The sequence below is a fragment of the Pseudophryne corroboree genome, chromosome 6, assembly GCF_028390025.1.
Source record: "Pseudophryne corroboree isolate aPseCor3 chromosome 6, aPseCor3.hap2, whole genome shotgun sequence".
NCBI lineage: Eukaryota > Metazoa > Chordata > Amphibia > Anura > Myobatrachidae > Pseudophryne > Pseudophryne corroboree.
In genome coordinates, this window is record NC_086449.1 from 148,338,226 (window position 1) to 148,353,478 (window position 15,253).

Consider the following 15,253-nt stretch of genomic DNA (forward strand, 5'->3'; position numbering starts at 1 on the left):
GGAAAAATACGTTTGTTTCTTCACCGTCGACACTGGGGTCAGTGTCCGTGTCAGTGTCTGTCGACCGACTGAGGTAATTGGGCGTTTTTACAAGCCCCTGACGGTGTCTGAGACGCCTGGACCGATACTAATTTGTCCGCCGGCTGTCTCATGTCGTCAACCGGCTTGCAGCGTGTTGACATTATCACGTAATTCCATAAGTAAGCCATCCATTCTGGTGTCGACTCCCTAGAGAGTGACATCACTATTACAGGCAATTTTCTCCGTCTCCTCACCAACATTTTCCTCATACATGTCGACACACACGTACCGACCTACAGCACACACATACAGGGAATGCTCTGATAGAGGACAGGACCCACTAGCCCTTTGGGGAGACAGAGGGAGAGTTTGCCAGCACACACCAAAAGCGCCATAATGTATATAACAACCCTAGAAGGTGTTGCTTCTATATATGGGCTCTTAATATATAATTATATCGCCAATTTATGCCCCCCTTCTCTTTAACCCTGTTTCTGTAGTGCAGGGGAGAGTGGGAGCCTTCCTCACCAGCGGAGCTGGTCAGGAAAATGGCGCTGAGTGCTGAGGAGAATAAGCTCCGCCCCTTTCACGGCGGGCTTTTCTCCCGGTTATTAGGAAAACTGGCCTGGGTTAAATACATACATATAGCCTTAATGGCTATATGTGATGTATTTATTTGCCAAATAGGTATTTATATTGCTGCCCAGGGCGCCCCCAGCAGCGCCCTGCACCCTCCGTGACCGTGTCAGTGAGCCGTGTAGCAACAATGGCGCACAGCTGCAGTGCTGTGCGCTACCTCTCTGAAGACTGTGAAGTCTTCTGCCGCCTGTTTCCGGACCTCCGTTCCGCCGTCTTTCTTCAGCGTCTGTAAGGGGGATCGGCGGCGCGGCTCCGGGACGAACCCCAGGCTGACCTGTGTTCCGACTCCCTCTGGAGCTCAGTGTCCAGTAGCCTAAAACTTCAATCCTCCTGCACGCAGGTGAGTTGCAAGTCTCTCCCCTAAGTCCCTCGTTGCAGTGATCCTGTCGCCAGCAGGAATCACTGATTAGAAACCTAAAAAAAAACTTTACTAAACAGCTCCTTAAGAGAGCCATCCAGTTTGCACCCTTCTCGGACGGGCACGAAAACCTAACTGAGGCTTGGAGGAGGGTCATAGGGGGAGGAGCCAGTACACACCATGTGACCTAAAAAGCTTTTTAGATGTGCCCTGTCTCCTGCGGAGCCCGCTATTCCCCATGGTCCTGACGGAGTCCCCAGCATCCACTAGGACGTTAGAGAAAGTGTGATAACTCCGTGGTTTGGATGCCCTAACCAGGGCTTTAGATGGGTTTACTCGCCTTATTAGGGCGTGGCAAGTGCAATAATTAATGAGCACCTGGAACAACTGAATTGCTCCGTCAGGCACCCATTATTTAGCACACCTCATAAAATAATTGAATCCCACCCCTAGCGTCTAGTTTTTTTCAAACATAAGTATAGAACGTATAATAAAAAAAAAGAAAAAAAGAGGATTATAAATAGGCATTCAAGTAGATATAATTAGGATTAGCTCCCTCCCTGATGAGTCACTGTGCAAGAGACACGCTACTGTTATTCCCCTCAGCAGGGCAGAGATTGCTAATTAAAGGTGCATACACACGGAAAGATGAGAGATTTTGGCTGAGTGTTTTCCCTTGAACTGGCAGTAGGGGATTTTGACTAACTTTACCAGCGATTTTGGCTAACTCATTTAAGCAAGGGGATGTTTTTTCTTTTCCGACGACCTAGCCAAAATTGACTTGCCTGCACAGTCTATTTTTAGTAGTGATAGCGCCCTGGCGGGGACACACAGAGCGATATGCACTAACTTCCTGAGCGATTTTGACTATATAGTCAAAATCTCTCAGCTATATCGCTCCGTGTGTATGGACCATAAGTCTATGGGCTAAATTTACTAATGGGCCCTACACATTACCAGACCCGCCGCTGAGCTGCCTGACGGCGGATACGGCGGTGGGGGGAGTGGCGAGGGGAGTTTAGTTTCTTCACTCCCCCCCCGACCCCCGGCTCCATAGCAGAGCATGCCAATATGGACGAGATTGTTCATATTGGCCTGCATGCATAAGCGACGGGACACCAACCAACGATGAACAAGAGCAGGGCCGCGCATCGTTCATCGTTGGTGCCTACATGCGTTCATATCGTTCAGTTATATCGCCCAGTGTGTACGGCCTATAAGGTGGGAGTTTTTTTTAGAACTGGTGATGTTGCCCATAGCAACATCACCAGTTCTAAAAAAAACCTCCCACCTTAGTAAATTTACTCCTATGTCTTTTACCTATTTGCTACCAATGATTTCTACTGCGGGAATCCTATTTTGGCCCTTTTGTATCAGTTACATATCTGTGCTCCTGGCACCCTTACATTGCTACACCCTTATGCAGGACTTATCTTTACTGTAAATATGAGAGGATTAGTGTAAAGATTGCAGAGACACGGGGGGGAAAAAAACCCTAAAAAGAAATATATTGTGGCGGATGCATATCATTAACACAACTACCACAACACATAAGGGGATAATAAGTTTCCAGGGGGCTCAACAGAGGGAAGTTTTCACATTTCTCATATATTTGTTAAAACTAGTTGAGAGTTAAGAAAAGAAAAAAAAAAGGATTTTCAGACCTTTCTGGTTAGCTGCCGGCCTCCTGACGGATCTGGTATGAAATACCAGCAGACGGGATGTCGGCTGTCCGCACAGCAGCAGCAACATCCCGTCTGCCGGAATCCCAGCACGCCTTGGGCTCGCCACAGATTCTATTCCCACTCGGTTGGTGGTGTGAACCCACTAACCAAGTGGGAAGGCAGGTGTTGGGATTCCATGCACCGGTATTATGTCGGTTATCGGGATTCTGGCGTCGGTATCCTGAACACCTGGATCCTGACAGCTGGCATTTTAACTTTAATTCCCTCCTGGTAAGAAGCACACCGCATTTACTGGCATAGAGGGGTTTCAGGAATACAAGTACGCACAACCATGGGCAAGGATAGGTGGTTTTTTTTGCAACCTCTTAACTGCAGTGTGAGTGGGCATCATCCTTAAGGACCCTACACACTTACGATCCGCTGCAAAGCTGCCCAACGGCGGATACAGCCGACCCGGCGGCGGGGGGAGTGAAGTTTCTTAACGCCCGCCTGTCACCCGGCACCATAGCAGTGCAGGCAAATATGGACGAGATCGTCCATATTGGCCTGCATGCACAAGCGACGGGGCAGCAACGATGAACGAGCGCGGGGCCGCACATCGTGCTGCCTCCACACTGAAAGATATGAACGGTATCTCGTTCATTAATGAACGAGATCATCCATATCTTTCAGTTTTATCGCCCAGTGTGTAGGGCGCATTAACAGCCAGAGGGCTGAATCTTACCATATGACTTGTGGATTATATGACTATAAGGTGTTTAGTAAGTGAGGAGTATTGGTGCTATGTGTCAGCTGTCCCTGCTGCAGACACTGATCTTGCCTGGCCTGGTTACAGAAACCATACACCTGAGGTTTTCAAGAAAAATAGATATCTGAGAAATTGGCCTTCCATGTATGTCACATTACACACTATTCAGATTGTAGCTAGGCTAGATATGTGTATAATGCAACTATACATCAGCATGGGACATCGTAACAGAGGTTTTAGATCATTGTTTCCCAACCTACGGTCCTCAAGGCACACACTAACAGTCCAGGTTTTAGTGATATCCATGCTTGAGCAGATATTGTTAAATCAAAATAACTGAGGTACTTGTGCTGAACTATGGTTTTCCTTAAAACCTGGACTGTTAGTGTGCCTTAAGGACCGTGCTTGGGAACTTCTGTTTTAGAGATCAGAGGGAATAAACCAACAACTGGATTGTACATCTGAGACCCTGAAATCATGCACTACTCAGCCATAATGACAGTTATTGAATATTTTGAGTACAGCAGGCACCATAATACAGTATATCATGAGGATGGGCAATACTTATATATATTTATTACCAGTTATTTATATAGCGCACACAGCACTTTACAGAGAATATTTGTCCATTCACATCAGTCCCTGCCCCAGTGAAGCTTACAATCTATATTCCCTACCACATGTACACACATATACACGCTAGGGTTAATTTTGTCAGGAGCCAATTAACCTATATTTTTGGACTGTGGGAGGAAACCGAAGTACCCAGAGAAAACCCACGCAAGTATGGGGAGACTATACAAACTCCACACAGCCATGTTGGGAATCAAACCCATGACCTCAGTGCTGTGAGGCAGTAATGCTAACCATTACACCGTTCATGCTGCATACGGTTTTGCTCCCTTCTATAAAGAGGGGAAACGTTTTAAAAACATAAATCATAGCCTATATAATTACCAAAAGCCATCTCATACTGTAGGTTTCACAGATAATGGACACCACGAGAAATGGGGCCAAGTGTCATGGAGCTGAGGAGGGATGTAATAGCCCTAATGTAATGTAGTATTTGTGCTATCCATACTTCAAGCTAAGAGGATGGGATGCAGGATGATGGAGGAAGATATAGAAGTTACATGAATATACATATGTCCACACACATATACAGATGCAACCCAACTGCACACAGATGAGATATAGAAGACTATATACAGATATAAACCATGTCTATATTGTAAACAAAGCCACAGAGTCAGATAAACATTTCATCTATACAATGTACACACAAATATTATAATGTTGTAATGAGACATATATATAAACACACATCTACATAGCGTACATACATAAGCACGAGTCTATGGGGTACATTCAACTGAAGTCGGATCCATTCCAACATTCATTTGTCGGAATAGATCCAACCTGGGCTATTCAACGGACATCTCAATTCGACTTTTCAAAAAGTCGAATTGAGATGCGGAGGGGAGACGGGGGAGAGCCACGGGCAGACGGGGGAGAGCAGCGCTGTAGCGCTACTCTCCCCCGTCTGCCCACGGCTCTACCCCCTCCCCCCAGTCCCTCCTCTCTCAAAGCCGGTGCTCCCCGTCCCCTCTGTCACAGCCGCCGCTCCGTCAGCCGTCACTCCCCGTTTCCCCCTCTCTCACGGCAGCGTCCACCCGGCTCCAGAAAGCGAAGTCTCGCTTGCTGGAGCCGGGTGGACGCTGCTGTTAGCGGCGGATGTGACATCCTCCAGCGTTGCTCACCCCGTCCCCGGCGCTGCTCTCCCTATCTCACTTGACTTTTTTAAAGTCGAACTGTGATGGTCGAAAAGGGGGCCAAAACCGACACAAGCACGTGGATCGGTTTTCGACAAGTTGAATTCATCGGCTTGTCGAAAAATTTGGGGTTATATTGAATAGGTCGAATCACGATTCCACCTTTTTGACAGACGGCAGCTTTCAACTTCAATTGAATATACCCCTATATAGTGTACACAAATAATCATGGGCCTAGGTGTTCACGTATAAAGAGACTACCTGCCAAATGCCAGCGTTCTCTGCTTCCCCGCGCCTAAGTTATGGCTCAGCTGACTTTGCATTAAAACTGACTTTCTGGCTCCCAGAAGTGAAGTATTGTAGATAGAATATCTCCACACAGATCTAGTCACTCATTGTCTTGCGCATATAAGCTTCAGGTGGTGTTCTGCCGTTCCACAATAAGTTTTAGTACAGAACGGCACATTGGTCCTTATTCAGAGATGATAATGCAAAAAATAAGATTTTACTTACCGATAAATCTATTTCTCGTAGTCCGTAGTGGATGCTGGGACTCCGTCAGGACCATGGGGAATAGCGGCTCCGCAGGAGACAGGGCACAAAATTTAAAAGTTTGACCACTAGGTGGTGTGTACTGGCTCCTCCCCCTATGACCCTCCTCCAAGCCTCAGTTAGGATACTGTGCCCGGACGAGCGTACACAATAAGGAAGGATTTTGAATCCCGAGTAAGACTCATACCAGCCACACCAATCACACCGTACAACTTGTGATCTGAACCCAGGTAACAGTATGACAAACGTAGGAGCCTCTGAACAGACGGCTCACAACAATAACAACCCGATTTTTTTGTAACAATAACTATGTACAAGTATTGCAGACAATCCGCACTTGGGATGGGCGCCCAGCATCCACTACGGACTACGAGAAATAGATTTATCGGTAAGTAAAATCTTATTTTCTCTGACGTCCTAGTGGATGCTGGGACTCCGTCAGGACCATGGGGATTATACCAAAGCTCCCAAACGGGCGGGAGAGTGCGGATGACTCTGCAGCACCGAATGAGAGAACTCCAGGTCCTCCTTAGCCAGGGTATCAAATTTGTAGAATTTTACAAACGTGTTCTCCCCTGACCACGTAGCTGCTCGGCAGAGTTGTAATGCCGAGACCCCTCGGGCAGCCGCCCAAGATGAGCCCACCTTCCTTGTGGAATGGGCCTTGACAGATTTAGGCTGTGGCAGGCCTGCCACAGAATGTGCAAGTTGAATTGTGCTACAAATCCAACGAGCAATCGTCTGCTTAGAAGCAGGAGCACCCAGCTTGTTGGGTGCATACAGTATAAACAGCGAGTCAGATTTTCTGACTCCAGCCGTCCTTGAAATATATATTTTCAATGCTCTGACAACGTCCAGCAACTTGGAATCCTCCCAATCGCTAGTAGCCGCAGGCACCACAATAGGCTGGTTCAGGTGAAACGCTGAAACCACCTTAGGCAGAAAGTGAGGACGCGTCCGCAGTTCTGCCCTGTCCGAATGGAAAATCAGATATGGGCTTTTATACGATAAAGCCGCCAATTCTGACACTCTCCTGGCTGAAGCCAGGGCCAGTAGCATGGTTACTTTCCATGTAAGATATTTCAAATCCACCGATTTGAGTGGCTCAAACCAATGGGATTTGAGAAAATCCAAAACTACATTAAGATCCCACGGTGCCACTGGGGGCACAACCGGGGGCTGTATATGTAGTACTCCTTTTACAAAAGTCTGGACTTCAGGAACTGAAGCCAATTCTTTCTGGAAGAAAATCGACAGGGCCGAAATTTGAACCTTAATGGACCCTAATTTGAGGCCCATAGACAATCCTGTTTGCAGGAAATGTAGGAATCGACCCAGTTGAAATTCCTCCGTCGGGGCCTTCCTGGCCTCACACCACGCAACATATTTTCTCCAAATGCGGTGATAATGTTGTGCAGTCACCTCCTTCCTGGCTTTTACCAGGGTAGGGATGACCTCTTCCGGAAAGCCTTTTTCCCTTAGGATTCGGCGTTCAACCGCCATGCCGTCAAACGCAGCCGCGGTAAGTCTTGGAATAGACACGGTCCCTGCTGAAGCAGGTCCCGTCTTAGAGGTAGAGGCCACGGATCTTCCGTGAGCATCTCCTGAAGTTCCGGGTACCAAGTTCTTCTTGGCCAATCCGGAGCCACGAGTATCGTTCTTACTCCCCTTTGCCGTATAATTCTCAGTACTTTTGGTATGAGAGGCAGAGGAGAAAACACATACACTGACTGGTACACCCATGGTGTTACCAGAGCGTCTACAGCTATTGCCTGAGGGTCTCTTGACCTGGCGCAATACCTGTCCAGTTTTTTGTTGAGGCGGGACGCCATCATGTCCACCATTGGTCTTTCCCAATGGACCACAATCATGTGGAAGACTTCTGGATGAAGTCCCCACTCTCCCGGGTGCAGATCGTGTCTGCTGAGGAAGTCTGCTTCCCAGTTGTCCACTCCCGGGATGAACACAGCTGACAGTGCTAACACATGATTTTCTGCCCAGCGGAGAATCCTTGCAGCTTCTGCCATTGCCCTCCTGCTTCTTGTGCCGCCCTGTCTGTTTACGTGGGCGACTGCCGTGATGTTGTCCGACTGAATCAACACCGGCTGACCCTGAAGCAGAGGTTTTGCCAGGCTTAGAGCATTGTAGATTGCTCTTAGCTCCAGTATATTTATGTGAAGAGACGTCTCCAGGCTTGACCACACGCCCTGGAAGTTTCTTCCCTGTGTGACCGCTCCCCAGCCTCTCAGGCTGGCATCCGTGGTCACTAGGACCCAGTTCTGTATGCCGAATCTGCGGCCCTCTAACAGATGAGCACTCTGCAACCACCATAGCAGAGACACTCTTGTCCTTGTGGACAATTTTATCCGCTGATGCATCTGCAGATGCGATCCGGACCATTTGTCCAACAGATCCCACTGAAAAGTTCGTGCATGGAATCTGCCGAATGGAATCGCTTCGTAAGAAGCTACCATTTTTCCCAGGACTCTTGTGCATTGATGCACAGATACTTTTCCTGGTTTTAGGAGGTTCCTGACTAGATCGGATAACTCCCTGGCTTTCTCCTCTGGAAGAAATACCTTTTTCTGAACAGTGTCCAGAATCATCCCTAGGAACAACAGACGTGTCGTCGGGATCAGTTGGGATTTTGGAAAATTCAGAATCCACCCGTGTTGTTGGAGCACTACTTGGGTTAGTGCTACTCCGACCTCCAGCTGTTCTCTGGATCTTGCCCTTATCAGGAGATCGTCCAAGTAAGGGATAATTAAGACGCCTTCTCTTCGAAGAAGGATCATCATTTCGGCCATTACCTTGGTAAAGACCCGGGGTGCCGTGGACAATCCAAACGGCAGCGTCTGAAACTGATAATGACAGTTTTGGACCACGAACCTGAGGTACCCTTGGTGTGAAGGACAAATTGGAACATGAAGGTAAGCATCCTTGATGTCCAAGGACACCATAAAATCCCCTTCTTCCAGATTCGCTATCACTGCTCTGAGTGACTCCATCTTGAACTTGAATTTTTGTATGTACAGGTTCAGAGATTTTAGATTTAGAATCGGTCTTACCGAGCCGTCCGGCTTCGGTACCACAAATAGCGTGGAGTAATACCCCTGTCCCTGTTGTAGGAGGGGTACCTTGACTATCACCTGCTGAGAATACAGCTTGTGAATGGCCTCCAATACCGTCGCCCTGTCGGAGGGAGACGTTGGCAAAGCAGACTTTAGGAAACGGCGAGGAGGGGACTTCTCGAATTCCAACCTGTAACCCTGAGATACTACCTGCAGGATCCAGGGGTCCACCTGCGAGTGAGCCCACTGTGCGCTGAAATGTTTGAGGCGACCCCCCACCGCCCCTGAGTCTGCTTGTAAAGTCCCAGCGTCATGCTGACGCCTTTGTAGAAGCCGGGGAGGGCTTCTGCTCTTGGGAAGGAGCTGCTTGTTGCAGTCTCTTACCCTTTCCTTTGCCTCGGGGCAAATATGAATGTCCTTTTGCACGTTTGTTCTTATAGGAACGAAAGGACTGCGGCTGAAAAGCCTGCGGCTTTTTCTGCTGGGAGGTGACCTGGGGTAAAAAGGTGGATTTTCCGGCCGTTGCCGTGGCCACCAGATCCGATAGACCGACCCCAAATAATTCCTCCCTCTATAGTCAGTAAAATACTGTCCCTATCCAGGGTATCAATATTTTCAGACAGTGACTCCGACCAAGCCACGCCAGCACTGCACATCCAGGCTGAGGCGATTGCTGGTCTCAGTATAACACCCGTATGTGTGTATATACTTTTTAATGTATTCTCCAGCCTCCTATCAGCTGGATCCTTGAGGGCGGCCGTATCAGGAGACGGTAACGCCACTTGCTTTGATAAGCGTGTGAGCGCCTTATCCACCCTAGGAGGTGTTTCCCAGCGCGCCCTAACCTCTGGCGGGAAAGGGTATAATGCCAATAACTTCTTTGAAATTAGCAGTTTTCTATCTGGGGTAACCCACGCTTCATCACACACTTCATTCAGTTCCTCTGATTCAGGAAAAACTATCGGTAGTTTTTTCACACCCCACATAATACCCCTTTTTGTGGTACTTGCAGTATCAGAGATATGCAAAGCCTCCTTCATTGCCGTGATCATATAACGTGTGGCCCTACTGGAAAATACGTTTGTTTCTTCACCGTCGACACTGGATTCAGTGTCAGTGTCTGGGTCTGTGTCGACCGACTGAGGTAAAGGGCGTTTTACAGCCCCTGACGGTGTCTGAGACGCCTGGACAGGTACTAACTGGTTTGCCGGCTGTCTCATGTCGTCAACCGACTTTTGTAGCGTGCTGACACTATCCCGTAATTCCATAAACAAAGCCATCCATTCTGGTGTCGACTCCCTAGGGGGTGACATCACCATTACAGGCAATTGCTCCGCCTCCACGCCAACATCGTCCTCATACATGTCGACACACACGTACCGACACACAGCAGACACACAGGGAATGCTCTGATAGAAGACAGGACCCCACTAGCCCTTTGGGGAGACAGAGGGAGAGTTTGCCAGCACACACCCAAGCGCTATAAATATATATAGGGACAACCTTAATAAGTGTGTTCCCTTTATAGCAGCTCAATATTATAAATATCGCCAATAAGTGCCCCCCCTCTCTGTTTTTACCCTGTTTCTGTAGTGCAGTGCAGGGGAGAGTCCTGGGAGCCTTCCTCGCAGCGCAGCTGGGCAGGAAAATGGCGCTGTGTGCTGAGGAGAATAGGCCCCGCCCCCTTTTCGGCGGGCTTCTTCTCCCGGTTTTTTTGGAACCTGGCAGGGGTTAAATACATCCATATAGCCCCAGGGGCTATATGTGATATATTTTAGCCAGAATAGGTATATTACATTGCTGCCCAGGGCGCCCCCCCCAGCGCCCTGCACCCTCAGTGACCGCTGGTGTGAAGTGTGCGGAGAGCAATGGCGCACAGCTGCAGTGCTGTGCGCTACCTCATGAAGACTGAGACGTCTTCTGCCGCCGGTTTCTGGACCTCTTCTCTATTCGGCATCTGCAAGGGGGTCGGCGGCGCAGCTCCGGTGACCCATCCAGGCTGTACCTGTGATCGTCCCTCTGGAGCTAGTGTCCAGTAGCCTAAGAAGCAAATCCATCCTGCACGCAGGTGAGTTCACTTCTTCTCCCCTAAGTCCCTCGTTGCAGTGAGCCTGTTGCCAGCAGGACTCACTGAAAATAAAAAACCTAACAAACTTTTTCTAAGCAGCTCTTTAGGAGAGCCACCTAGATTGCACCCTGCTCGGACGGGCACAAAAACCTAACTGAGGCTTGGAGGGGGGTCATAGGGGGAGGAGCCAGTACACACCACCTAGTGGTCAAACTTTTAAATTTTGTGCCCTGTCTCCTGCGGAGCCGCTATTCCCCATGGTCCTGACGGAGTCCCAGCATCCACTAGGACGTCAGAGAAATAGGCAAGCCTGAGCATTCCCTTTGTGCGCTACTGTACGATGGACTTCACAAGCCCTGCAACACCTCCACTGCATATGTGAGCAATGTTCAAGTGCACTGGGGGATTCGATTACTCCACCATCGCTCATAACATCGACTTTCCGAGCAGCCGGTCTGGCACACATGACACACACACCCATAACACTCCCATGACTTCGCCTCTTTTTGTGAAGCATTGAGATCACGTTCCAGTCTCCACCCTGAAAAGAGGACTCAAGTAATAGCGATATAGTACGCATATACATAAGCCATTACACACCTGAGCTCATGCATGCAGGTTTCCTAGACTTTTCACGTGTGTGCTGTGCAGCAAATAATCGCTGAACTGCGCCAACATCAGTACTGCGTCCACCTATAAATCAGGCCCATTGTTTCAATATTATGTATATGATCACCAGTTTCATCGCCATTGAAATTGTACTCACTTTCAGGTGCTGAGAGACTATGTAGTGCAATGCATGTGTTTTGTAGATGCGACAGGAATCAGGGCGTAGGTTATATTCTCCAGCGAGAATTTGCTGTATAACACTAGTGTTTAGATACAGTGCCAGGTACTTCTGCCAAGAGTATGTCACCGGGTTCACAAAATATACCTTTAAACACACGGTGTTGTGGAAGACCACTCGCTTTGCACATTGTGACCATGCTTTCATTAACTATGATGAATAGGCTATTTTTGGGGGGCCAGGTTCACCATAACTGTGCCACATGTCCGATGTATCTGTTCCAGCCAATGAGCATCTTGTCGGGACAAATCGGATTGTAATTTACACCACTTAATTGACATCAGTATCTAACACCAGTCATGAAAGGCATATGACTTACTTCCACCAAACCAATTGCCAATATGTAACTTGACTCTCACCATCAAGTCATACACATCACATTTCCAGAAAAACTTGGGAGGCAAAATACAACATTGCAGAATAGGCATTTATACACTTTCTGTCAGACAACCAAATGACTTTTCTGCGGCATATAAGCAGCAGCTCCCCTGTCCCTGCAAGGCAAATCCCCTTTCTCCATCATGCCGACCCTGCTGGGGGCACCTGGCTGGCAGTTAGCCATGAGGAAGAAGTGGCAGTTGGTTCAATGAGGATACATAGATTATATGTACATGTGTTGGATACATACAAAAGCACATATGTACTACATATAAGGTACATACATAAGCACATATGTACTACATATAAGGTACATACATAAGCACATGTGTACTACATATAAGGTACATACATAGACTGATCCTCGCACTGCCAGCTCCTCTCTTCTCATCTTTCCCCAGCCGCTGCCACTTCCTGTTCCTTGTCACTGCGCCTCATGATTGGTCAGATCGGCAACTTCCTGCTAGGTGATTGGTCACATCGTGTAACGTTAGAAGAACACTGCAGGAAGCGAGCACTAGAGGGCGCTAGCGGGGTTGTATATGAAATCGCATAACCTAGTTTGCACGTCACACTCCCGGCAGCTGTGCAGACCCGGGCAGTGTGTATCACAGAAGGTAGTCCTCTGACATGGCATTGCCCAGCTCACACCCGTCGGCCTGAGCGTGTTGCAGATGATGTGATGGAGGCAATGACCGGCGCATGCTGTCACTGGATGAGCTGCCTGGAACTAATGTTTCTCTGACGTCCTAGTGGATGCTGGGTACTCCGTAAGGACCATGGGGAATAGACGGGCTCCGCAGGAGACTGGGCACTCTAAAAGAAAGATTAGGTACTATCTGGTGTGCACTGGCTCCTCCCTCTATGCCCCTCCTCCAGACCTCAGTTAGAATCTGTGCCCGGCTCGAGCTGGTTGCACACTAGGGGCTCTCCTGAGCTTCTAGTACAGAAAGTATTTATTAGGTTTTTTATTTTCAGTGAGATCTGCTGGCAACAGACTCACTGCTACGAGGGACTTAGGGGAGAGAAGCGAACCTACCTGCTTGTAGCTAGCTTGGGCTTCTAGGCTACTGGACACCATTAGCTCCAGAGGGATCGAACACAGGCCCAGCCTCGGTCGTCCGGAGCCGCGCCGCCGTCCCCCTTGCAGAGCCAGAAGCAAGAAGAACATCCTGAAAATCGGCGGCTGAAGACTCCGGTCTTCATTAAGGTAGCGCACAGCACTGCAGCTGTGCGCCATTGCTCCCTATGCACACCACATACTCCGGTCACTGATGGGTGCTGGGGGGGCGCCCTGGGCTGCAATTAGAGTACCTTACATTGGCAAATAGCACATAATATAGTCTGAAAAACTATATATGTGCAAAAATCCCCTGCCATAATATTAATATAAGAGCGGGAGAAGTCCGCCGTGAAGGGGGCGGGGCTATCTCCCTCAGCACACTGGCGCCATTTCCTCTTCACAGCTCAGCTGGAAGACAGCTCCCCAGGCTCTCCCCTGCAGTTTCCAGGCTCAAAGGGTAAAAAAGAGAGGGGGGGCACTAAATTTAGGCGCAAAACTGTATATGTAAAGCAGCTATAGGGAAAAATCACTTTGTGTTAGTGTAAATCCCTGATTATATAGCGCTGTGGTGTGTGCTGGCATACTCTCTCTCTGTCTCCCCAAAGGACTTTGTGGGGTCCTGTCCTCAGTCAGAGCATTCCCTGTGTGTGTGCGGTGTGTCGGTACGGCTGTGTCGACATGTTTGATGAGGAGGCTTATGTGGAGGCGGAGCAGGAGCTGATCAGTGTGATGTCACCCCCTGCGGGGTCGACACCTGAGTGGATGGATATGTGGAAGGTATTAACCGACAGTGTCAACTCCTTACATAAAAGGTTCGATGACGCAGCTTTGGGACAGCCGGCATCTCAGCCCGCACCTGCCCAGGCATCTCAGAGGCCGTCAGGGGCTCAAAAACGCCCGCTACCTCAGATGGCTGACACAGATGTCGACACGGAGTCTGACTCCAGTGTCGACGAGGATGAGACAAATATACAATCCACTAGGGCCATCCGATGTATGATTACGGCAATGAAAAATGTGTTGCACATTTCTGACATTAACCCGGTTACCACAAAAAAGGGTATTATGTTTGGGGAGAAAAAGCAGCCAGTGACTTTTCCCCCATCTGATGAGTTAAACGAATTGTGTGAAGAAGCGTGGGGTTCCCCAGATAAGAAACTAGTAATTTCTAAGCGGTTACTAATGGCGTACCCTTTCCCGCCAACGGATAGGTTACGCTGGGAGACATCCCCTAAGGTGGACAAAGCGCTCACACGCTTATCAAAAAAGGTGGCACTGCCGTCTCAGGATACGGCCGCCTTAAAGGAGCCTGCAGATAGAAAGCAGGAGGCTATCCTAAAGTCTGTGTATACACACTCAGGTACTATACTGAGACCTGCTATTGCTTCAGCATGGATGTGTAGTGCTGCAGCAGCATGGTCTGATTCCCTGTCAGATAACATTGATTCCCTTGACAGGGACACTATTTTGCTAACTATAGAGCATATTAAAGACGTAGTCTTATATATGAGAGATGCACAGAGGGACATTTGCCGGCTGGCATCTAGAATTAATGCAATGTCCATTTCTGCCAGGAGAGTATTATGGACTCGGCAGTGGACAGGTGATGCTGATTCTAAAAGGCACATGGAAGTTTTGCCTTATAAGGGTGTGGAATTGTTTGGGGACGGTCTCTCGGACCTCGTGTCCACAGCAACAGCTGGGAAGTCGACCTTTTTACCTCAAGTCCCCTCACAGCCTAAGAAAGCACCGTATTATCAAGTACAGTCCTTTCGGCCTCAGAAAGGCAAGCGGGTCAGAGGCGCGTCCTTTCTGCCCAGAGGCAGGGGTAGAGGGAAAAGCTGCACCAGACAGCCAGTTCCCAGGAACAAATATCCTCCCCTGCTTCCACTAAGTCCACCGCATGACGCTGGGGCTCCACAGGTGGAGCCAGGTGCGGTGGGGGCCCGTCTCCGGAACTTCAGCGACCAGTGGGTTCGCTCACAGGTGGATCTCTGGGTTCTACAGGTATATCAGGGATACAAGCTGGAGTTCGAGACATCTCCCCCTCG

General features: G+C 48.9%; 1 protein-coding gene across 2 annotated transcripts in view; it reads right to left on the reverse strand.

Moving 5' to 3' along the window:
* The window catches only part of LOC134936770 (WW domain-binding protein 1-like), a 115,240-nt gene extending 102,456 nt beyond the window's left edge, over nt 1–12,784 (reverse strand). Inside the window, exon 1 of one of the 2 annotated variants that reach the window (XM_063932010.1) lies at nt 12,492–12,784. In XM_063932010.1, the coding sequence (XP_063788080.1) occupies nt 12,492–12,530 (39 nt within the window). In that variant the 5' untranslated portion in view covers nt 12,531–12,784. The remainder of the gene's footprint in view (nt 1–12,491) is intronic. The other variant, XM_063932011.1, reaches the window with a different exon arrangement.
* Nucleotides 12,785–15,253: the final 2,469 nt, after the last annotated feature.